This window comes from Mauremys mutica, chromosome 7, assembly GCF_020497125.1.
Source record: "Mauremys mutica isolate MM-2020 ecotype Southern chromosome 7, ASM2049712v1, whole genome shotgun sequence".
NCBI classification, from domain to species: domain Eukaryota; kingdom Metazoa; phylum Chordata; order Testudines; family Geoemydidae; genus Mauremys; species Mauremys mutica.
Genome location: NC_059078.1, coordinates 42312255 through 42337691, shown reverse-complemented (window position 1 = coordinate 42337691; position 25437 = coordinate 42312255). Strand labels below are relative to the sequence as shown.

The following is a 25437-nucleotide window of genomic DNA, read 5'->3' as shown; positions in this document are numbered from 1 at the left end:
CAGTTTCCTCAGACATTCCAGTTCTTATATCACCACCAAAACACTGGGTTCAGAGACGAGTGGTTCTTTACAACCAGTCTCATCGAATAATAGTTTCTTCTGATCTCAAAAGACCAGCCACACACCCAGGTCAATATATAACATAGAGCTTACCCAAAAATTATGCTGATGCCAATCCTTTAGTATCTAAAGGTTTATTTATAGAAAGAAAGAAAGAAAGAAAGAAAGAAAGAAAGAAAGAAAGAAAGAAAGAAAGAAAGAAAGAAAGAAAGAAAGAAAGAAAGAAAGAAAGAATTGGTTAAAGGAATCAATTACATACAGTAATGGCAAAGTTCTTGGTTCAGGCTTGTAGCAGTGATGGAATAAACTGCTGGCTTAAGTCAAGTCTCTAGAGTACATCCACAGCTTGAATGGGTCATTTGTTCAGAGCTTCGTTCAGAGCTTCAGTTTGTAGCAAAGTTCCTCCAGAGGTAAGAAGCAGGATTGAAGACAAAATGGAGTGTTTTCAGAGCCTTTTACAGCTTTTGCCATGTGGAGGGCATCCCATTGTTCTTACTGTGGAAAATCACAGCAACAAGATGGAGTTTGGAGTCACATGGACAAGTCACATGTTCATGCCCAATTTCCTTCAGTCATTGCAGAAAGCCATTACCTATAATCCAGACAGCATGTTTATATGACAGTCCACTCAGTGTAGATGGGTGTCTCCCATGGTCCATTGTCAACCAAGTGTAGCTAATAACTACACCTGGTTGACAATGGACCATGGGAGACAGTATTCTGTTTAAATACTCTGCAGCCCAGTCGCAATGATGCTGTCTCGGCGAGGGGCTGAACTGCCTTCTCCATGCCACAGAAGTCCTCCTCCTCAACACCTGGATCTGGCGGCTAACTGTCACCACAGATGACCGGTGCCTGGAATGGTCCGACCGGTGACGGGAGTCGGAGGAGCAGCTCCAAGCTGGGGAGCATCCCCGAGGTCTCGGTGACATTGATCATCGACACGAAGATGACTGGTGCCTCCCTCTAGGTGAGGCCTGATGTGAGGGTGGACAGGGAGCGCAGTGCTGGTGACCTGTAGCAGCAAACCGGTGACCTGGGCTGATGCAGAGACCAAGGACATGGTGACAAAGAGCTCTGCTTTGGCTCTGGAGACTGGTGGCACTCACTCGCCTTCTGGGAGGCCTTCACAGCTGGCTTGCCCTCATAGGGAGCCTTTACCAGGTCCATCGCCACACGTGGAGCTGACTGTGACGGGAGAGTCCATTGCTCTCTGGGCCAAGAGCTGAGAGGGCATTGACTGCACCGTCAGCGTGGCTCCCCAGAGTCAGTGGTGGATCCCTTAGGGGTGTAAAAGTCCCCGCAGAGGCATGCCTCCTTGCGGCTCCAGCATGGGCAGGTAGCCTGAGCGGGGTCGTTTGCCCAATGCCCCTTGATACAGCTTGCTCGGTGCTGGGTCCCTCTTCTTAGCCTTCTTCTTAGGTACCGGCGAAGGGGATTGGTGCTGGGAAGAGCCCGGTTCCGGGGCTACACTATGCACCAAGGCTGAAGTGCTGGGCGTTAGGTCCAGCTGGGCCAGTTCTGAGGCTGGACGAAGAGTGGACTCCATGAGTAGGGCCCTCAAGTGAATATTGTGTTCTTTCTGTGTCCTGAGACTAAAGTTCTTATAGATGCAACACTTCTCCTTAACGTGGGATTCCCCCAGGCACTTCAAACAGCTACCATGTGAGTCTCTAACAGGCATAGACCTGTTGCAGTCAGAGCAGGGCTTAAAACCCACAGACCCGGGCATGCCCTACCTGAGGCAAAGTCTCACTGGGACCCTACCCGACTAACTACAGTACCTAACAGCTACTTACTAACTAATCTACTACAAACGATATACAGCTGGAACACAAGGTTCAGGAGTAGGAGAAAAACCACTGACCATTTGCAAAGCAAGGGAAAGAGGCACTCCGATCAACCACCATGGGCGGTAAGAAGGGACTGAGAGGGCATAGGGCAGGCAGCGCCTGATATACCAATGCATGAGTGCGGCACTCAAGGGGGCCAAACCCCGCCCTACAGATACCGCTAAGGCAAAAGTCTCCAACAACTGTGCACACACCTAGAATGGAATTGACATAAGCAAGCACTCGAAGAACAACTAAATTATTCAACCAAAAGGAAAGCATAGGCCTGTAGGTCAAAGTCTGCAATTAGAGACAAGATGGATGAAGTAATATCTTTTATTGCATCAACTTCTGTTGGTGAAAGAAAGAAGCTTTCAAGCTTACACAGACCTGAAGAAGAGCTCTATATAAGCTCAAAAGCTTGTCTCTTTCTCCAACAGAAGTTAGTACAATAAAAAATGCTATCTTGCCCAGGTACAACACAGCTCAAAACAAGCTCTGAGATTGTCAGTCCTAAATAATGAATTACCAAACAAGAGTTTGGAGCAACCACCACATGCTTCAGATATCGCACATTTCACAGGACATCCTGAATTTCATCAGATTTATTCTCAGTGAGTTTGTCAAATAAATGCCCTCCCTTTCCTACAATGCAGTAGGTCCCCAGAATGTCATCTTTTCTCCAATTAAATAGCAGTTAAGATGGAAAAATAATGTTTTGACATCTCCTTGGATGAAAGAACCATAAAGGAAAGTCATGGTGAACAAATTAGGGGATTAGTCTTTTTTGTTTCTTTTCCCAGAAACCATTTTGGGAAAGAGCTTTTGCCATTGATGTGAATGTGAGCTGGAACAGGCCTTTAGCAAGGTAAAGTTTCACATGCAGCTATCTGAATAGGGGATTTATTTGCATCAAAGCTTAGATGTCTATTATGTTAAAGGCCAGATAACCAGAATCAATATTTGGAAGTTGTGAACCTCTTATATGCAATGACTTTGTATTTGAATGGACAGGCTTAGGTCTTTACACAGACAGCTTATTGGTTCCAAATGCAATCCATTTGGCTATTTTTTTCTGCCACCCTGTGACGGGACAGAGCGGACCCGCACTGGTACCTCAGGAGTTAACCCTTCCTTCCTAGCAGAGGAAGCCACACCCCGGAAGCTCTGCTGGGCATGCTCCAACTGGAGAACAGATATAAAACCCTGCAGACCAGCTCCGTTGGGGCTGACCACTGGAGGAGAAGGACGCACACTGCCAGCTCCTGAAGAGGAAGAGCCTGCGCACCAGGATCCAGGAGTCAGCCAACCAAAGGCACTACCTGAGACCCCAACGGAGGACGTCACAGGGGAGAAACAGACCGGAGGACCCTGCGTTGCATATGAACTGGTACTCACGGTAGGAAGTGACCATGGGGAACTCTAGAGACAAATGGCGTTAGAGCTGTATTGCAGGCGGATCCCCACTGAGTGAGTGGCAAGAAAGGCTTGCCACTATCAGGGCCCGAGTCCCCCTACTCCCTCACCCCTGAACCATGAGGGAACCTAGAGACTCTGGCCGCTAGGCCATGCTACCCCACCCATAAGAGGGGTTGTATAGACTCTAGCCGCTAGGCCGTGCTACCCCACTCGTAAGAAGGGGGTGTATGAACTCTGGCCACTAGGCAGTGCTACCCTGCTCATGAGAGGGGGTTGTATGGACTCGGGCCGCTAGGCCACACTACCATGCTCGTGGTGGTGGGGGGTATGGACTCAGGCCGCTAGGCCTCGCTGCCCCACCAGACAGAGCCAATGGGGGGGAAGAAGGCTGGGAGGCCCTAACCGCCCGCCCGAAGGGAGGCAGATGTAAGGACTGGAGAGCGGTGAGGTGCCAACACCCCATCCCACCCCTGCCACAAAGGGGCGCTGCGGTGCCAGGCTCGCCACACACCCTCTCTTGGACAGATTAATATATCTAGCCTATGAATAGAGCTGGAATTCCAACAACTCCTATACCCGCAAATGCTGCTAAGGCCTTGCTTCTAAAAGATGTAGTCTCTGGAACTTGTGCCTGCTCAAAAACCCAGAAGAGCCATTCATGTGCAACTTATTTAGTGGGTGGACTGGATGAGGCAGTTAGCTGGTCTCCTGAACTGTTTACAGAAAAATACTATTTCTAACTATGTGCCTTTTGGAAAAAAGCTTCATCTTGAAACATGACTCTACCTCATTTTGTTTAATTTTGGGAAGAGTGCCAGCATTACCAGAGAAGGAAAAGGGATGTTTTAAAAAACTTTAATTATTCATAGGGGAGGCTGTCTGTAAACTGTGCAGTTTCACTAGTATACACATTTTATTTCTTAAATGGCCAATTTACTAGACTATGGAATGTCCATTTCCAGTTGGGGATGGTAAGAATTTAGGTTGATACTGGGCAAAGCTCTCAAATCACCACTCAATATTTAATTTCATGCAGGACAATGTTTTGTCATTGGCTTGTGTATTTATGAACAACTCATGATATCGAGTCCTATTTTTAATGCACCACACCAGGTTTCTTCATCTTTTCAGGTTGGTGACCCCTTATTCAAATTCAAAAATTTTCATGACCTGCTTACATTCACTATAAAAGTAAGAATAAAATATGTATCTCTGATATAATGATAAGTTTAAAAAATGCAACTACTATTTCTACAACTAATGCATTTGAACTCAGAAACTTTGAAGGTTATGGCCACCCAAAAGTTATTCTAGAAATTTAATTTTATTTCTCTAAGAATTAAATTAAATTTTTCCAACACCTCACTACCCCATTTATTGTCTTTGTGCAGCCTACAGTTCAGAAGCACCACACTAGATTCTGAATTGCCTCTGAATCTATTTATCTGCAGCTATTTGTCTTTGGGCACTATGGTTTGGCTAAGAATTTAATTTTTGCCATTTGAAATTAAAAATAATAATTTAAACTTCATATGAGACATCTCCATACATATCATAACACCCAGAGAGCTGATGAGATCAACAAAAATGCATCATACACTTCCAATGCAATAGTAACAAATCTGAAACATCTATGGACATATTAAACTATATCAGACAATTTTTAAATCACACTGTTTCAAGCTTAAATATCCTGTGCATATGGAGACTAGTCAAGCCTCAACAACTGTGCTTTAACCATGCTTTAACAACAAATCTTTATGTCCAAGAAAACTAAATAAAAAAAATTCACTACTATGCTCTCTTTTAAAGCTCCTAACATGGAAATAAGTTCGTAGAAAACTAAAACAAAAACATCTGCTGTAAGATTGCTTTTTCAAAACCAGATGCTCATTGCTGCAAATTGGTACTGTCATTGCCAAAAAAGTTAAATCATCCCCACCCTTTCATTCAAACAGCTTCAATCTTGCATATTTTAACGTCTGCAAATCTGAAATTTAATCTTTGCCTGTGAAACAAAATGACTTATAAATTAAGAGAGCAAAAGCAAATGTTGAACAGTGAAACAATGTACATAATATTCACTAACAGTTTCCTAAAGTTATTAATCCTAGACATATACCTATCTTCTAAATTGAACTCTGTTCTCAGAATTTAAGAAAGTGTTGTTTGTTAGGAAGGATGTGGTATAGCATGACCCCTTGGGGAACCAAAGCTCTCACAGAGAATTCTCTAAGTGTAGTTTTTTGTATTAGTGGTGTTACTGAGCTTCTATTCTTCATGAGCCTTTGTCCATTTTGGGATTAACTTTCTAGCTCTCAAATCTCAGTGCAGTTAGGCTTGCTATCAGCACACATACTGAAGAATTTACAAAATCCCTACATGTTAAAAGTTATAGTTTAAAAACAGATCTGGAAAAAACAAACCAAAACACAATCTATGAAAAGGATGGTAACAAATATCACACCTTACATTTAACATCTGGATAAAGCTGGACTTCACAGCTTCTTAAAAACATCAACTTTAGAAAGAATGGACCAGAGCAGGGACTGACTGGGAGTCTCAGCTCTGTGCCAATCATTTCTCCAGCCAATTGGTGGTCTAATACAGGTCACGGATATGGGAGAACTTCCTCTAATGCTGCTACAAATGCTGCTCAAAACGGCTAATGGGAGAAGATGAATGTGCCAATCAGGGGCCACATGAACTGAGCCCTCCCCGCAGGTCTGGGGCACCGTTTAGCCCTCCCTGCAGGTCTGAGACAGCGGGAGAAGCTTCAGACCCCACTTCTTTCCCCCTAGTCAGCCTGCAGTCGAACGAGATAACCCACTGAGCATGGGACTCTGCTCCAACCCTGCTCAATTCTTCAGCTAAGCAGCAGATGCAGTGTAAATACAAGTATCAGAGGGGTAGCCGTGTTAGTCTGGATCTGTAAAAGCAGCAAAGAGCCCTGTGGCACCTTATAGACTAACAGACGTATTGGAGCATGAGCTTTCGTGGGTGAATATCCACTTCGTTGGATGCATGTAGTGGAAATTTCCAGAGGCAGGTATAAATATGCAAGCAAGAGTGAGTCAGGCTAGAGATAACGAGGTTAGTTCAATCAGGGAGGATCAGGCCCTCTTCTAGTAGTTGAGGTGTGAACACCAAGGGAGGAGAACCTGCTTTTGTAGTTGGCTAGCCATTCACAGTCTTTGTTTAACTCTGAGCTGATGGTGTCAAATCTGCAGATGAACTGAAGCTCAGCAGTTTCTCTTTGAAAAGATAATGAGGTTAGTTCAATCAGGGAGGATGAGGCCCTCTTCTAGCAGTTGAGGTGTGAACACCAAGGGAGGAGAAACAGCTCAGAGCTTCAGTTCATCTGCAAATTTGACACCATCAGCTCAGGATTTGGCAGGTTGCAAAACTCCATCCAATAAAGGCAAAATAATGCTGCTTCTGGAGTATGAACCCAAGAGGTCCAAAACTGGGTGTGAAGTCTCCTCCATAGCTATTGATGGCATGGCTACAATCTGTTCTGTCAGTTGATGAAAAAGAACTATATCCTCTGAAGGGGACAGAACCATTGAGAACCTCACAATGTAATCTGCGAGGTCTGACCCTCAAACTCCAGGTGTGTTTCTTATGTATGTTCTATCAACATTGGTTTCTCCTCTTCTGACAATGTACCTGGAATATCAGGAGATCTATCTTTGTCTTACATCCTATCGTTCAATACAACATCTTTGGATCTGGAGGCTGAAACACCTCTCTTATGGTGATGGAGATAGGTTTTTTTTGGCTAGGCTTGTATGTCATGGGAGTGCCCTGCAGAGAGTCAATAAGGCCATCTTATCCACAGTGGAACCTGCCATTTTGGTCAGAATGCCATATTCAGACCCTGGTGATAAAATTTTTGTTGATAAGGATCCTCCTCATACTGTCTCCTTATCAAAGGTCTTCCCTTATGGTGTGGTTCCTGATCTGGCTCTTGCTATAAAGTCTTTCCTCATGATCAGTTCCTTAAATTGTTCCAGAGGACATGGCATTAAGGAACACGTGCCCCATGGATTAGCTTTGGATACAGAGGCTTACAATATCAAGCAATCTCTGCTCTTGGTCTTGGGATCAATAGATTTCAGATTAGAGGTAGAAAGTTGGCACTGCAGGGAGTGGCATTATTTTCTCATAAGTATAAAGCAGGATCCCTTTAAGGCTGAAGGTTTCAGAACTCTGTGGCTTGAAATTATTCTTCAGTCTTTCCCATACACAGATTCCAATGCCAAATTGGTAGAGGGGATGCCTTTCAGTTCAAGTGTGTTGATCCTTCCAAGAGAGTTCCCCATAGTATTACCCCCAATAGTTGTTTTATTTTCCCCCTTTCTGGGATCATGAGCTGCCTACCCATTCTTAGAAGATTCATTCCCATCTCTATACAGAAGCCCATTGCCTCTTCATATGAGCCATGTATACTCTGTAGAGAAGGGGAACTCCTGGGGCGTATAGGCTCAGAATACGGGCTAGAGAAGGAAAATGGGTATAAATGGAGCCTATATGTACAAGTAGTATCAAAGACATTCCTTTCTTTTTGGGCTTACATCAAAATCAGGGCCCATCCCATCCCTGATTGATCTACCCTACTTCTTTAGGTAGTTATGATATCCATTGAACAACTTGTTTCTCTATATCTTGACGTTTCTCAGGGTGGTTATATGTGAGTATTTTGCAGAGTACAGACCTCTGCTGTTTCAAATCAGCAGTTTCTGAGTTCACAAAAAACTAAACAATAAATAACCCCCAATACATTATGTAATACTAAAAAAGAACTTCTTTGTGTTTGAGAGTTCATATCAGAATACAGACTGAAAATCTAACCAACTCTCATGATTTGAACAGAGAGAGTCAATAAGTCCACATTTCATGTATTACAATCATTGTGGCCTAAACTCAAGTCAAAGGTGATTTAGGAAAATAAGTCACCTTCAAGCCAACGCTAAGTTTCAGCTCGAAGTACATCGTTTTCTATTTCTTTGCAATCTGACTATAAAATAAATTAGTAATAAAAATTTTCATGGAATTGAAATTAATTGTAATAAAATTAGCAAATGTGTGTAGGAAACACTAGATTGCAGCCTAATTGTATTGGACTTTCCAAACAGTAAACAAACAGAAAAAAAGGGAAAAAAGTGTTCAGCATGATCACTGAAACAGCTTTCGGTACATGGTGTTAAATTTAATCCCCTCTTCACTCTTCATGTTAAGGAAATTCCTACCTCACCTCAAACCAAAAATAAAGAGAGAACAAGATCAAACCACATAAACTTGACCAGGGTCACAAAATATAGCCTTATTTGTATCCAAGATAGTTTGTGCAACAAAAAGGAACACACAATTTTAATCTACCCTGCAATCTTCTATAGCAAATTACACTTCAAGTGCAGTGCTTTACTACAATTCAAAACGACACAGTCCTTTCCCATTGTAGATTTTAAGAGCATCATATCAGATCTTGAGTATTTTATCTCAAGAGGATTTGCAACACGACCACTGTCTGGGAACTAGAGAAAAATTTAATCAGGTATGGAATTATAATTTAAATTGCATGCCTTCAAAGTAATTTGAATATATCTTTACATGGAGCGTGTTTCAAGTGTGCGTATGTGCTTCATTTGGCTTTGGTAATAAAGTGCAGCTACTCCATCAATCCATCATATTCATAGACTTGCATCAAAAACAAACTTTTAAACAACAAAAAACAATTTACAAACTGGATCAATAAAATGATATTTAAATTGAATTATTTTTTATTATTCACAAATTCAATCCCTCAGATTTTTTTTATAAGATTTGAAGTACCCATGTAGTTCACCATAATCTTTGGCAACTAATGTAGTACAGTGACTGTGCTTCTAATAGTTATAGCATATTTAATAATAAAGTACATAGGATTTATAATTTTTCTTCTTGCAAGCTTCCTTTTTCAGTTCAGTTTTTCTAATATACATAGCTTCTTTATGATATTTCCAGTGTTGATAACTTTCACGATTTTATCATGATTAAAAAAAAATAAAATTATGTAAGTCCCCAATACTGGAATCATGATAATGCATGAAAGCCTCATCTTAATTTTTTTTTTAAATGTCTACCCCTCTTGGTTGTAAAGAAAAGCTTGAAAACATGAAACAAGTGCACCCTAAAGGCTCAAAAGTTAGAAAGTAAGTAAAAATAACATTTAAAAAAAATCTCATTATTTTGAAGTCAGTCTCATGAGTTGGGGGCTAGAGTCATTTTTTGACTGCTTGGGGTTGGTAGTAATGTAGTTCTTTCATCAAACTAAAAGCAAAATGAAGTGCCTCATTAGAACTATCTAATACAATAAAACAATCGCGGTGATTTATCCAGAACGACTTTCATCATTCACCCTAAAAAAACAAAAAATAAAGTAACTAAGTGTACCCCTTTCTTAAGATGCACTTTTGGTTCATATCACAGTTATTATTATCTGCTTTGTCTAGATGAAATTAGAAATCAAATAATCATCAACTATCAGCAAAGAAAGATAATCTAACACTGTGTTGTACCAATACTCAACCTGTCCATTTTCCATAAATAATACCTTCAGTTATCCAAAAGCAAGTGCTTATTTCTCAGCTTTTATCTGTTTCATACAAATATTTTAGCTATTCTTACACAATGTATAAAAGTGTTTTTAAATTTTTTTTTAAATTGTTTTCAGCCTTAAAGGCACATTGTAAAGCTGGGTAAAATATCAGCTGAACACTGGAAGCACTTCATTGCAGGATGTTTTCTGTGTAAAGAAAACATACGAGTCATGCAAAGAAATCACTTAAACACTACAGGAGTAAAGATATGTGAGAGGCCCTCCTCATAACAGGAGAAAAGCTGAGGAAGGACAGAGAAAGGGATGTGGGATTAACTTTATTCCACCCAGCAGCTGCAGTGAGCGTAGAGAGAATGAACTAGACTTCCCTCCTCCTGAAGACCAGGCAGAAAAGGAAAAGATAAAAAGACTGCCAGCAACTGATTTGGGTGAGAGGAGCACTAAAGAAAAAAGGCTAAATGTAACCAAATATTGTATTGGAAATCCTTAACATTAGTAAGTGGGGGGGGGGGGGGGAGCGGAGAAGGAAGCAAAGACAGCATGCAGGTGGGTACAGAGTGGTGACTATTACCGGTACACTGTCAGTAAGGTCTCATGAATGTAACCTGTCATCTCAAGACTGGGGGACTTTGTCTGGATTGGTGGGAAGAGAGTAGCGGGTGTTTAAGGGTCCCCTCTCCCAACTCCAAAAGGGACACGCTGAGAGGGGAGAAAGATATCATCTGAACTGGTGGGCAAGCTGGCAGGATTCAGGTAAGCCACTGAAAACTGTACATCAGGGAGAGGGTATATGAACCATACACCTCCAGCCTGAGACCCCTTTCACACCATGATCCCATCCAGGGATCAAAGAAGGACTAATTTTTTTTTGGTCTGCAGTGAGCACTGCTCTAGTTTCCTTTTTTGGTACCAGGAAGGAAATGTTCCATCGCATATGTTAGGATGGGGTGGGGTTTTTTGCCTTCCCCATAGCAGCGCAGGCACCCAGTGGGGTAGGTCAGGAGGGAAGGTTCAAATTGTCACAATACAGCATCAGGTGTCCAACGCAAGTACTCATTCTGTACATGGTCTGGTTCCCTGATAAACCAGAATTGGAAGTGGACTTCGGGGAAGGCATCCCCTAAAAAAGCTGTGGAATGGCGCTGAGGTTCCTAATGTCTGTTATAGCAAGAAAACAACCCCATTTCCACAGCCCCTTAACCCTCATACAAGAGAAGGGCAATGGGGTCCCAGTGATGGAAGAGCAGCCTTTCACTGGATCAAAATAATTAGGGAAGCAATCATAAACTGCAGTGTAGTAATTATTGCTGGGTAGTTCCCAGATGAGTTAAGTAATAAAGTTGTAGCCTAATTAAACCATTATTCTTTCTACCTCTACAAGACAATCTCACTTTGTAAAAATCTGGTTATCCCCATTACTGCTATCAAGAGAAGCAGAAAGACAAGAGCTTCAGGTATTTTCAGGTGGTCACATACCTAAGTACTAAGCAGACCCAAACCTGTTAGCCTTTAAAAACACCACACATCTGGTATATTTAGAATGGAATGTCAATTCTCTTTCAAGCACCCATTCAATACCCCTTCAACTACGATTTGTCTCAATTTTGATAATTTATTCAACAATTGATTCATCTATATATCTGCAATATTATTGTTCAAGCAAGCACAAATGTTCATGAGTGTATGGGGTTCTCAAAATAATAGACTTTAAAGTAATTATTTGGATGCTTAGAATTTTCAAGTACTAGAGCACAGATTGAAATCTTTTAAAGTGCAAGAAGGTGACTTTAACTGGATAGTAGCACATTTTCTCAATTTTGAGAAGGCAAAAATTTTTTCTTGACTCCACAACTTCAGCCTCCCAGGAATACGAAGAGCAACAAGAACTTTGGCTGACTTCACTACTGAAGATACAACTAACAACTAATGCCTTCTGCAACTTTTAGAAGTATCAGTTCTTCATTCTTTTTCAGACTCTGATAATACTGAATAAACCCTGAAATTATTATTGAAGTAATTATAATTATTATTAACTATGTCTGGGAAATCCTCATATTGACTTGTGACATCAACAGTTTTTGTAACTGCTGATGTAGCTCAAAGCCTCTTTCCTGCCAAATTTATTTATTTTTTCTCTGCTTTGCCTTCCTTCCTTATTGTCAATAAAATATGGCCTAGACAAATCTTTTATTCCCGTGGTTATTTGTGTTACATTATTGCTCAGATGATTTCAGCAGGACAATAATTTATCACTATAAAAATTTAAATTAATTAACGGGGGGTAGGGAAGGACAGGAAAAAACTTTAAACTTCACAGGTGACTATACCTCAAAAAAGTAAAATCTCCTGGTAAACCGGAATAAAAATATGTTTAATTATAGTGTTTTGAGCAGTTAAATTCGTTTGGTGCATAGACTGTGGTATTTTCAGTTTTAACCAGGAATGGCATGCGATTCACCTGAGGTCGTTTTTACCAGGGCAAAATCATGGCTTCTACTGCTCTGTGAAAACCTAGTTAGTTCCAGTTCAAGACATTTTCTATTTTAAAAACTGTTTCATTAACACACTCCATATTATACTTTTTTAGTTATATATTCCAAGTGCGGTTACATAAGGCAATAGATTTAGAGATTAATTTAGGTTTGTACAAATAAAAAGTAAAACTGCAGTAGGTGTCATGCTAATATATGTAATATAATACTGAACATTGGAATGTCTGTATTAGGGCTGTTGATTAATTGCAGCTCACGCAATTAACTCAAAAATATTGCAGTTTTAATTGCGCTGTTAAACAATAGAATGCCAATTAAAATTTATTAAATATTTGTGGATGTTTTTCTACATTTTAAATACATTGATTTAAATTACAACACAGAATACAGTGTACAGTGTTCACTTTATACTATTACAAATATTTTCACTGTAAAAATGATAAACAAAAGAAATAGTATTTTTTAACTCAACTCATACAAGTACTTAGTGCAATCTCTTTATCATGAAAGTGCAACTTACAAATGTAGAGTTTTTTTTTAGTTACATAACTGCACACAAAAACAAAACAATCTATGACGTCAGAGCCTACAAGTCCATTCAGTCCTACTTCTTGTTTAGCCAGTCACTAAGACAAACAAGTTTGTTTATATTTATGGGAGATAATACTGCCCACCTCTTATTTACTGAAAGTGAGAACAGGTGTTCACATGGCACTTTTGTATCTGGCATGGCAAGGTATTTACATGCCAGATATGCTAAACATTCACATGCCCCTTCATACTTCAGCCACCATTCCAGAGAACATGCTTCTGTGCTGATGATGCTCGTTCAAAAAATAATGTTAATTAAATTTGTGACTGAACTCCTTGGGGAAGAATTGTATGTCTCCTGCTCTGTTTTACCTGCATTCTGCTATACATTTCATGTTATAGCTGTCTCAGATGATGACCCAGCACATGTTGTTTGTTTTAATAACACATTCACTGCAGATATGACAAAACACAAAGACGGTACCAATGTGAGATTTCTAAAGATAGCTACAGCACTTGACCCAAGGTTTAAGAATCTGAAGTACCTTCCAAAATCTGAGAGGGATGAGGTGTGGGGCAGGCTTCCAGGAGTCTTAAAAGAGCAACCCTCTGATGCAGAAACTACAGAACCCAAACTACCAAAAAAAGAAAATCAACCTTCTGCTGGTAGCATCCGACTCAGATGATGACAATGAACATGCATCGGTCTGTACTGCTTTGGATCATTATCGAGCAGATCCTGTCATCAGAATGAACACATATGCTCTGGAATGGTGGTTGAAGCATGAAGGGACATAAGAATCTGGCATGTAAATATCTTGAGACGTCAGCTACAACAGTGCCATGTGAATGCCTGTTCTCACTTTCAGGTGTCGTAAACAAGAAGCGGGCAGCATTATCTCCTGCAAATATGAACAAACTTGTTTTTCTGACCAATTGGCTGAACAAGAAGTAGGACTGAGTGGACCTGTAGGCTCTAAAGTTTTACATTGTTTTATTTTTGAATGCAGGGGTTTTTTGTACATAATTCTACATTTGTAAGTTGAACTTTCATGCTAAAGAGACTGCACTACAGAAATTCTATTAGGTGAATTGAAAAATACTATTTTGTTTTTACAGTGTAAATATTTGTAATAAAAAATAAAGTGAGCACTGTACACTTTGTATTCTGTGTTGTAATTGAAATCAATATATTTGAAAATATAGAAAACATCCCAAAATATTTAAATAAATGGTATTCTATTACTGTTTAACAGCACGATTAATCGTAATATTTTTAATCACCATTTTTTTAATTGCTTGACAGCCCTAGTCTGAAGCATCTGACTCTAATTAAGGCCACTCTGATGCTATAAAAGGGCTCACTCCAGTCAGGCCAAAGGAAGCAAGGGAGCCAGAGGAGAGGAAGTGCGTGCGAGGAACTGGGAGTAAGAGGCGTGCAAGAAGCTGAGTAGGCATACTGCTGGAGAAGTACAAGCGTTATCAGACATCAGGAGGCAGGTCCGGTGGTGAGGACAAAAAGTGTTGGGAGGAGGCCATGGGGAAGTAGCCCAGGGAGTTGTAGCTCTCGTGCAACTGTACCAGGAGGCACTGTAGACTGCTTCAGTCCACGGGGCCCTGGGCTGGAACCCGGAGTAGAGGGCGAGGCCAGGTTCCCCCCAAACCTCCCAACTCCTGATCAAACACAGGAGGAATTGACCTGGACTGTGGCTTCTACCAGAGGGGAAGGTCTTTGGGCTGTTTCCCGACCCACAAGATGAATCTGTGAGGCAAGCAAATCCGCCAATAAGCGCAGGACCCACCAAGGTAGAGGAGGAACTTTATCACAATATTCTAATAATAATTTTATTTTCCCCAGTTTCACAGTTTAAACCCAGTTTACCAGTGCCCTTTCCTAAACTACTTTTTCCTGGGAAATTGCCAACTCTGGTTTTAACCTTAAGATTTTGTTTTCAGTTGCTTATAAAATGTTGCAAGTTTTCCATCTTGGATGTCTTTTTGTTTTGTTTTGTTTTTGACTCAGGTCTTAAGGTTCAGCTGTTTCTGAGAATGAGGTTAGGGAAAGTATGTTATTTTTCCCAGGTTACATTTCTTACAACTATTTCACTAAGAAGCTATAGCAGTTCCATGCTTTGTGGGGGAGACTTGAAATTTGGAAAAGGATTGCCCTGGTGCTAGGGACATGCCTTTTGCCATCATTGTGAAAATCTGTCCAAATTTGGACAAATTTATAAACTTCTGAAGATTCTCAGCTCACACACGTGCAGTAGAAACTTTGGCAGCTACGTTTTCTTAAGATTCCATATGCACTGAGCATTCTTCATCCTCTCAGATCTTCTTCAGGAGGAATAAATGGCCAATGGCCTGAGCAGACCCCCTGCACTGCTGGAGGCAGAGCAAGACTTTCCCTCTAATTGCTCCTCCTAGCCACCGGGGTCACTGTGGTGGACACGTTGGAACCCAGGCAGCATAGGGAAGCAAGAAGCTGCATGATTTGAACACAGAGAGGTGAGGAACAGGGGATGGAGTGGAAGAAATGCAGAGGGTGGGGACAAGGGCAGGAAACAGAATCAGGAGGGGGGCAGAAGATTGGTCAAGTGGATAGGAACAAGAAAGGGAAAGAACAGCAAAGAGATGGGGAACCCTGGGAAGGAGCTGAGGACAAGGACAGGAGCAGGGGGGAGACTAGATAGAGGTAGGAGCCTGGTAAGATGGGACAGGAATAAACCAGAGGCATGAGGGGACAGTTGGGGGTGGGGAGCTGAGGGGACAGGAGATGGTAGGAAGATCAGAGCAGAAGGAGTCAGGGGCAAGAGTGTCTGTGACCACTAGAGCACAGAAACCTCCAAAACTCGGAATTTAACCCATTCATTTGCTGTTGGCAAAGTGTAAATCTCCCTCCCACACTAGTGGCACACCCACACAGACAATAATGGCCTTCTACTGCTACAATTTACTCAAGTGGTACACAGTTCCACCGTTAATCTAAAGATGCCAACCCTCCTGAGGACCCATGTTGAAGGTCAATATGATGAAATGTTTGTTTTATCTGTTGTTAAGTTTCATTAAAAATTATGAAATTACATTAAAAATTACATTACAACATTAATATTTCAAAATCAACCACTTAAAAGTTAGGAGATGCCAGAAATAAGGCTGTGCATGCAATTGCCTCCCTTGTGCATATGTATTATGATGCAGCCTTTATTTATGAGATCACATAACATTTTTTTCCACAGAACACGACCTCATTCAGTGCACAGAATGGATCATGCTCTGGAAATTAATCAGAGTTGTGGTGCGAATGAGGCTTTTGTCAGTAGAATCCCACCTCATTTTTTGCAGATGTTGGAAGGCGTGTAGTAAAGGACGCTGAGACTGCAGGAAAAGAGAGGATAGTTTTGTAGTAAAGGCAGTGTAATGCCACCCTGGAGAACTGTATTTTCTCCCTGTCCCTGCCAGAGCTATGCATCACCAGGCAAGGCATGAAAATCAAAATTTTCACAGATGGCCACTATGTGTTACTTGAAATTTGGGTATCTAACGTGAAACATCTGAAGTCTGATTTGCAGAAGTGAACAGCACTCACAGCTGCAACTGACATCAGTAGTTTGGCTCTGAATAGATCAAGTGTTATAAAATATTAAATACTCTGAAAAATCAAGCCAGGCGCTTCCTAAATTGGGCATGCAAAATTAGCTGACATTTTTGACAATTTTGGTTTGTAAAATGGCAATACCACCATCACCTCCCGGGGGCATTGTGATGATATATTAATGTCTGTGAAGAACTAAGATACAATGAAAGCACCATAGAAAAGCCTAGGAGGAAATTAATAATTTTGTATTCGGTACAGAGTTTGGATGGCATCCAGTAAATAACACCTGGGGCCACATGATGAATGATTAGAATAGAAATAAACAGTGAATAGCTCCCCATTTAGTGAGTATCACCCATCCTGTGCACTGAATCAGGCAGAGGTTTTGTGGAAAACAGTTTATGACCATGAAATTAAAGACTATCATAATGCAGAAGCACAAAAGGGACAAATTAACCCAATCTTAATTCTGGCACTTACTAAGCTTTTAAATGCTTAATTTTGCATCTTGAACATTCTTTGGCATAGTTTTTTGGGATATAATCTACTGATTGACTATGTTTTAAACCTGTGGGTTGGCAGAAAACTCAGTTGTGCAACGCAGTAATAACAACTGGATTTTTTTTTCCTTTTTGAAATGGGCGTTTAAGTACAAACATTACATTAATAGCAAAATAGAACTCAAAATGTCACCAAAAGCAGACAATATAAGCTCCTATCAATTTTTGCCTGCCACTTGTACATAAAGTATTTTTCATTACTTGCAGTGTCAAGAACTATTATACCTTCAGGGACAATGTTACACTCACATTTTTTCTGCAATTAACTCATTTCATTCACAATTTAAGATGCATTTCCAGTGCAGTATTATAATGTGTATTAATAACTCCAGCATATTGTACTATGTAAGTAATACGTAATATTTGTTCTTTGATACGGTAAGTTCAATTAATTAATGACAGTTCCCAAACAAACGGAAAATGTATAACCCATATATTTATAGTGTTACAAAAGCTGTGTCAACCAGCTCTTTGACAGAATAAAAATAGACTACCAGGAAAATCTTCCTGAGATCCTGTCAGATAAGGCTTAGGGATAGTTTTCTAAGTGGTGAAAAACCCTTAATTTAGGACTTTTGCAACTAGACTGGAGAGAACAGCAGGAACTGTGCCTTAGGAAACCATTCTGAATTTGTACAGAAATGGACTGGATGATTTAATACTATTTTCATCTCTAACTTTCATGATTTGTTTGAATCAACTGAAGGCATAAGAAATGTCTGCTACCACAATGCCTGGTAGCATCCAACATTAACCTCCAACTGTGGTCAGGATGGATTCGGCATTATACAGAATTCCAAGTTACCTGGAAATGATGCTATGGAACTTTTGCTGCATGTAATAATATGAAAAAGGTTCTGTATCTCATCCAGAAGCAGTACAGAATTGCAGCTAAAGACCTTGAGTAATTGTGCAGTGAGATGGTCACCAGGAAAGCTGTTTAAAGTCCTAGTCTTGACAAGTACTCAGCATCCTCATTTACCAATAGAAGCTGCGGCTACTATTTAAATGTGTATATATGGAATCAGATAAGTTTGAATATTTTAACCATAGCTAATTGGAGGCAATGTGGTGAAGTGGATAGAGCACTGGACTGGAATTCAGGAGATCTGAGTTCTTTTCCTGACTCTAGCACTGGTCTACTAGGTGACTTTGGACAAGTCACTTCTCTTTGTTCCTCTTTGAGATGTATGGATGAAAAGTGCTATTTAAGAGCGTAGTATTATTATTAGAATTAATTTATGCTGTGCTATATGTGAGGGGAGAAATGCCTTCTTGACAGGTGGTCAGTTGATACCCAGAAGCAGTATCCTTCTAATATAGCTGTAAATGTTTTTCATAGCAATTAAGGTATATAGTCTTAAAATCTAGCCAATATTTGTCTCAAAACTGTCACAATGAATTGCACAGATTGACTGCTTATTCCATAAAGAAATGTACATTTAAAACAAATGTACTATCTTTCACGATCTTTGAGCATTCCTCAACCTATGAAAAGTTTCCTTTTTAAAAGTTACCAGTTAGCTAAAAACTACCAAAATGGTATTAGACATAATTGTATTTTCTTAATTATTTATATCGCATGCCCTTTCCCTCATTCAGATTGTGGAGTAAAAACTGTCCACAGACTCCAACAAGCGTAGGAAACCCAACAGTCTGTGGAACTAGTTAGAACATCAGGATGTTTACTGTACTCCATAGAAACTCCACCCACGTCACTTTAAAATAGAATTTTAGGGCTGTGCCTGTGCCTCCATTAGCAAATTCCCCCTCTTCACCTTGAAAAGAATGCAATGTCCATGGATTCCAGTGCAACTCTCAGGCTATATCGCCACTACCACGGTAAGTCGACCTAATTTACGCAACTCCAGCTATGTGAATAACGTAGCTGGAGTCGACATAGCTTAGGTTGCCTTACTGCGGTGTCTACACCGCACTGCGTCGATGGGAGACACTCTCCCATCGACTTACCTTACTCTTCTTGTTCCGGGTGGCGTACTGTGGTCGATCGGAGAGCACTCTGCCATCGATTTAGTGGGTCTTCACTAGACCTGATAAATCAACCCCTGGTACATCAATCTCCAGAGCGTCGATCCGGCAGTAGTGCAGACATAGCCTCAGGCTGCAATAATGGCCCCTTCCCCCCCACACTATGTCTGTGCAATCTGTAGAGTGAAAAAGAGGAGAATGAAAATTCCCTTTTTCCCACCCCCAATTGGTATAGAACCCTCTAGCACCACACTTGACCTGGGCTTTAGGATTTGGGCCCCAGAGAGGGAAAAAAATATGGAAAGATTGCAATTCACTTGTTTGAAGGCCACGTTAATAGGTGCCTTAGAAAATACAAAATTGAAAGAATAATAATTTTTGGTGGTAATTATACAAGCTAAATTTTTATGTTCCCTACAATAATTATTTTTTCCTAATTTAAAAAATAATTACACTTTTTTCTTATATTGGAATTTAAATATGGTTTCATCTATTTATGAATTTTGTTTCTTCTTCTCAACAGGGTACTACATGAAACCAAAAAAATGAGGTTTCTATGTCAACTATCAATTATCCCTCTTCTATTTGGAGCTATGGTCATTGGTCAGCATGAAGGTTATGATTTTGAGGATGAATATGACCAAGAGCCAGATGATGATTACCCACCTATTTTTCATTTTAATCCCAGTGTAGAATATGTAGTTCCTCATTTTCCTACTCCAGCCAAGTGTGCTCAAGAATGCTTTTGCCCACCAACTTTTCCATTATCAATGTACTGTGACCATCGGAAACTTAAGATGATACCACATATTCCTTCCCATATCCAACAACTCTATCTTCAGCATAATGACATTGAAGCTGTGACTGCAGAATCTTTTGTTAATGCCACTACCTTGAGAGAAATTAACCTTAGCCATAACAAAATTAAATCTCATATGATTGATCATGGTGTTTTTGCCAAACTTTCAAATCTTGTGCAACTTCACTTAGAACACAATAAATTGGATGAATTTCCATTTCCTCTTCCCAGCTCTCTAGAACGACTCTTTCTCAGTTCCAATGAGATTTCCAGATTACCTGGAAATGCCCTGCAAGGGTTAGTAAATGTGACCATGCTTGATCTCTGCAATAACTATCTTGATGACTCCCTACTCAAAGGAAAATACTTTTCAAATATGAAAAATCTAATGCAGATCAACCTATGCAACAACAGATTACAGTCTATGCCTCCTGATCTCCCATTTTCACTTATATATCTGTCTCTCGAAAATAACTCAATTTCTTACATTCCAGAAAACTATTTCAATAGACTTCCAAAAATAACTGCTCTAAGAATGTCACACAACAACCTGCAGGAAGTCCCATATAATGTTTTTAACCTTTCCAACCTTGTAGAGCTCAATCTTGGACACAACAAGCTGAAGCAAGCATTCTATATTCCAAGAAGTCTGCAGCATTTGTATATTGAAGACAATGACATTGAATGTATGTTGATTATTATTAGTCCTTTATAAAAATGAGAGAGGTGTTTCTATATCTGTAACATTTTTTCTTTTGCATTACTTTTGCATAATTTTTCTGCTTATTACTCAAAGACTTACTGACTTTTAACCTAAACTCAACGCCAACACTACTGGGCTATATTCAGTCTTCCTAACACAAGGAGGTTTCTGCCTTGCTGTAATGCAGGTTACCTCGGCCTGCCCTTTTTGGAGGGTCCCATCAGTTGGGGCATAGGGCTTTATAGTAGCCCTAGTTCCACAGCTTGTCCAAGGAATGCTCTGAATTGTTAGTTATCTTGGACAATCAATGGAGGAAACACTGCAGAAGATTTGTACTTCTGCCATCTTCCTATCACCTCTGAGCAGGCTCTCTGTCAGACTCTGCTCCAGCTTCCTCTAATAAAAATCAACTAACAAGTCTAGCTTATTATTTAAAAATTGTTTGTAGTAAAGACATTTGATAAACATTTATATAGAAAGAGGCAACTATTAGTACATTTCCCTTACATTAAAATAATCTATTCTAGGTCATTTTAACACCACAAACCTTCCCCCTTCTACTTGATCAAAAGCTATTTCTGTTACTGATTTTTCCATATATGGAACTCTAATTTAGAGGCAGAATAATAGCAATATTTTACATCAGTTGCATGGGTGGGTATTATTCCTGTTTCTAGCTATGAAAAAGTGGATTTTAAAGAAATCTGAGTTCTCTTAATATTTTCAGTGTTTAAACTAATATTTTTCACTCTTTTACAGTTATAAATATTACTTTGATGTGTCCTTCTATTGATCCAAGGAATATCAATCATTTAACCTATATTCGGATGGACCAAAATAAGCTTACAGCTCCAATAAGCACATATGCATTCTTCTGCTTTCCCCACATACGCATTATTTATTATGGTGAACAAAAAGGTAGTGTCAGTCAATCAACACAACTGAGAACTCCAGTTGTCCACAGATTTTTAACACCAGAAGAATATGATGAAGCAGAAGATGGTCATGAAACAGAAGACGGTCATGAAGAAGGAGAAAGAGAAGATGACTACTTTCATCCTTACTTTTAATGAAGTAATTATAAAGTACAAGGAAAGTATAAATAAAAGAGGTGAATAATTTGGGGCACTGAAAGGGAGTTATGAGCAATATGAACTGTGTAAACAATTTTTCTGTATCTGCTCAATAGTGGTTAAATCAGATTCCAAGTATATACAACAGTGCTTTCTAAACTTTTCCCAGCAACTAATTATTAGGTGAGTGAACTAATCCTTGACTGTACCAATCATTACCCTTTCCCTTTCACTCACATTCCAACTCAGAAGAGAACTTGTTTATGGTAGTTTTGCAATTTGGGCTAAACTTTTTGCATATATTTTTGTTGATTTAAAATTAAAATATATACTGAGTGGTTTTGGTTTAACACAACTGAAAGTATAAAATGCTCTTAATTTGAGAAAAACGTTTAGGACCTTAACTGTGAAACTGGTCTGCATCATTTGTGCAGTATCTGTATATCTAAATTCAAAGGAAAATGCACAATGAGTAGTTTCTTAATAAAGTTTCAAGTTAGTGCAGTATAGCAACATTAGAATTAGAGAGAAGATTCATTAAATAGCAGTTGTCATATAAAACATAGCAACATTAAAAAGACATTAGAAAAAACAAAAATATTTTCTGATCTAGCTTGCACAATAACTATTGATATAGATTTTATTCCTTATTCCTTTTTTTCCATAGATGAATAAGTTATGTTACTTTACTTCCTGTGCCATTATACATTCAAAAGCACATACTACATATTTTGTTCTTTTAAACAGTGCTTGGATAAAACTGGTTTTTGTTTCATAAGAGAATGTATCCTGGGTGACATAGGAAATTTTCGCAAATTATCCTTTAGAAAAGCAGCCCTGGTGGTTAAAATATAGAAAACTAACTAAATAAGAATAATGCTATGCTTATTAGACATAAAAAGGTGTTTACTTTCATCCCTGTTTAAACCATACAGCTGTGTTTTTATGCCTTTTTAATTTTTCAGACACCTCTCTGCTTTCATATGTCATATGTGACTGTACTTTCATTTTCAACTGGATGCATAATAGACATATTTGTTTTAAAACTTTAGAAAATTTTAATCATAAGTTTTTGGTTTTTTTTACAATGCCCTATGAATTGTATAAAGATACACAATATATTTTGCTTGTAAATCTACAAGTGCATCTCCTTTATAAAAACAGGCTTCAGTTGATCAGTTATTGTGGGCATCAAGTGATTCAGTGTCCAGATCTTTGAGATATGTTTTTGGTTGTTATTTACATCAAAAATATTTATGTTCTACCTATCCATTATTTCAATTTAAATGGAATTAATCATTTCATGCTTTTTGTTGTATTTCAGGAAAACACTATGTAGCATGACTTTTCTCTTTTTCTGTAATACATTATAAATGTAGACTACTATTTTTAAAACATGAGTCTCAATTTAGGCAGACATTTTTTAAATCTTGGTCACAGCTTTTAACGAACATTAAGACCACTTAAATATAGTATAGTTAGAAACATTGTACATGCTTCCTCAAACTGCTGACACTTTAAGACTAACGTAAAACTTAGTTTCAATTTTGTGTTTTATACCTATAGTAAATCCAGCAGTAAATATAAAAAGTGTGCATAGCTGGATACTACAAATTCAAGAGATTGATGATTAACTTCAATAGCAATAACATGTTGACATGGCTTCTCAGTATTGGCATATGCTTCTTCTCTTGAGAATATATACACTTAAATATGTTCCCTATGACCACCTGCTAATTTTATTTGTCTTCACAAGTATTAAATTTGTAGTCCCTTCAAGCATTCTTGTTTTTTTCACTATATATTACACTAGATTTTGTGACAACCCAGTGACCTATCCAGCAACATGACATGTATAGTTAACAACCAGAAAAGATGGCCAGGAAAGAAAAGCTTTTGTTTCCTCACAAATGACTGCAAAAGAAACGTCTAAAAGTAGTATTCAAACAGCTGACTTCTGCTGCTGATACAACATTTGTCTTTAGTGTTTTAGTTTGTTCAGATAGTTATGTGAGTTTATTTTAAAAAAAAACCACACACACAAAAACCAGCTAAAAATGAAAGTGTAAAACAAAATCTGCATTACAATGCTACCTGTTATAACAGTCAACAAATAATAAAAGCCATCACAGGGCTTTTTCAAGAGGTTTCACTCTAGTAACTGAAGGAAGCTGTTGCATGATGTGGAGGATACATGCGACTAGGAACCAAGAGATCTGGGCTCTGCTTCTAGCTTTGGGCAGATTTATGCTTTATTCATTTCAATCACATGAGCGGGATAATGATACTTTACCACCTTTGTAAAATACTTTAAGATTTATAATGGCTAGGTAGTTATTTTTCATTATTATTCAACAGTACAGCAAGTTTGACTTTCTTTTGGCGTATTTTTAGAAAATGTTGATAACCTGTAGTCAGTTAAATGTATTGAACCAATTAAATCAAAAACATTAAATTTTCAAACAATGTTTTTACCAGAACAAAGTTCTTAAAACTAGAAGCAAAAATGACTAATATAGAAATTTTGCAACAATTGTTCGTGAACACTGTTGCAGTAAAAAAAAAAAATAACTTATTTTTTACAGTCTCCATTCTTTCCTTTAGTCATAAAAGCATTCAGATTCTTTTAAAGTCCTTCTAAAATTATTAAGCATTAGTTTTTGTGACATTTACTTCAATATCTTGATATATTAAAAAAGTAACATAGGAAAGAATTTCCTTCACATCCAACAGATGTTTTTTATTTCAACTTTTCTGATTGCTTTTAATATATTCACATTCCACTGAAATATGTAATAACTTGAATCAGTTTCCTTTTTATATTTGTTTTTAAATTGTACTCTGCAAGCAAATAAATAAAGAAATTTCCTGCGCAAAGAACATGAAAGGAACCTGTAGTGAGTTTGTACCAGATTGAATCCCAAAGCTGCTTCCAAGCAGCTAACAACTTCTTTACGTTACTAATGTGAGAACATTAACTTTGACACTTATGGAGATTTTACATATCTACACATACACACAAATATATGATAACGTGTGCATTTACCATTCTCTTCTCAAAAGTTATTGTACCAAATTTTTAAAACTCTAGTAACCTATGCAAGTTAGAAGGTAAATAAAAGGTAATATAAACTCTCAGTTCAGGGCATACATTCATGACCTAGAGGAAACACATGAAGCACTGCATAATTTTTTTTAAGAGCATTCTTGGATTTTTCCTCTTCCTCCAACTCATCAGACATGGGTCATACAAGACTCAGGAAGACAGGCTAAATAGACAAGTAAAGCAAATCTTATATTCCTGTGACATCACCAGGACTAGTGACATTATTCCAACTTCATTTTTATTGTCAGTATATGGAAATACTGTAGCATCTCACATGTCAGGGTTGAGGATGTGGAAGGAAATTATCCCTTTTCAAGCAAAGAAGAGACTGGGAAAAGAAAATATAGGGCAGGAGATGAAAAACAAAATGTAAGGAAAACACCAGATGGTATTCACCCAAGAGTTCTGAAGGAACTCAAATGTGAAATTGCAGAACTACTAACTGTAGTCTGTAACCTATCATTTAAATCAGCTTTTCTACCAAATAACTGGAAGATAGCTAATTTTTAAAAAGGGCCTCCAGAAGTGATCTCGGCAATTACACACCTGTAAACCTGACTTCAGTACCGGGCAAACTGATTGAAACTATAGTAAAGAACAAAATTGTCAGACACATAGATGAACATAATTTGTTGAGGAAGAGTCAATGTGGAAATCATGCCTCACCAATTTAC

At 38.8% G+C, this 25437-nt stretch overlaps 2 protein-coding genes across 3 annotated transcripts in view; one reads left to right on the top strand and one right to left on the bottom strand.

The window, feature by feature from the left end:
• The window catches only part of LOC123374725 (centromere protein P), a 339668-nt gene that overhangs the window by 212358 nt on the left and 101873 nt on the right, over window positions 1-25437 (bottom strand). The window lies entirely within an intron of this gene.
• On the top strand, window positions 19598-21654 carry OMD (osteomodulin; the record flags this gene model as incomplete). Its single annotated transcript, XM_045023361.1, has 2 exons — window positions 19598-20567; window positions 21344-21654. Coding segments are annotated over 2 exons (1281 nt in total), but the record flags the coding sequence as incomplete, so codon positions are not given.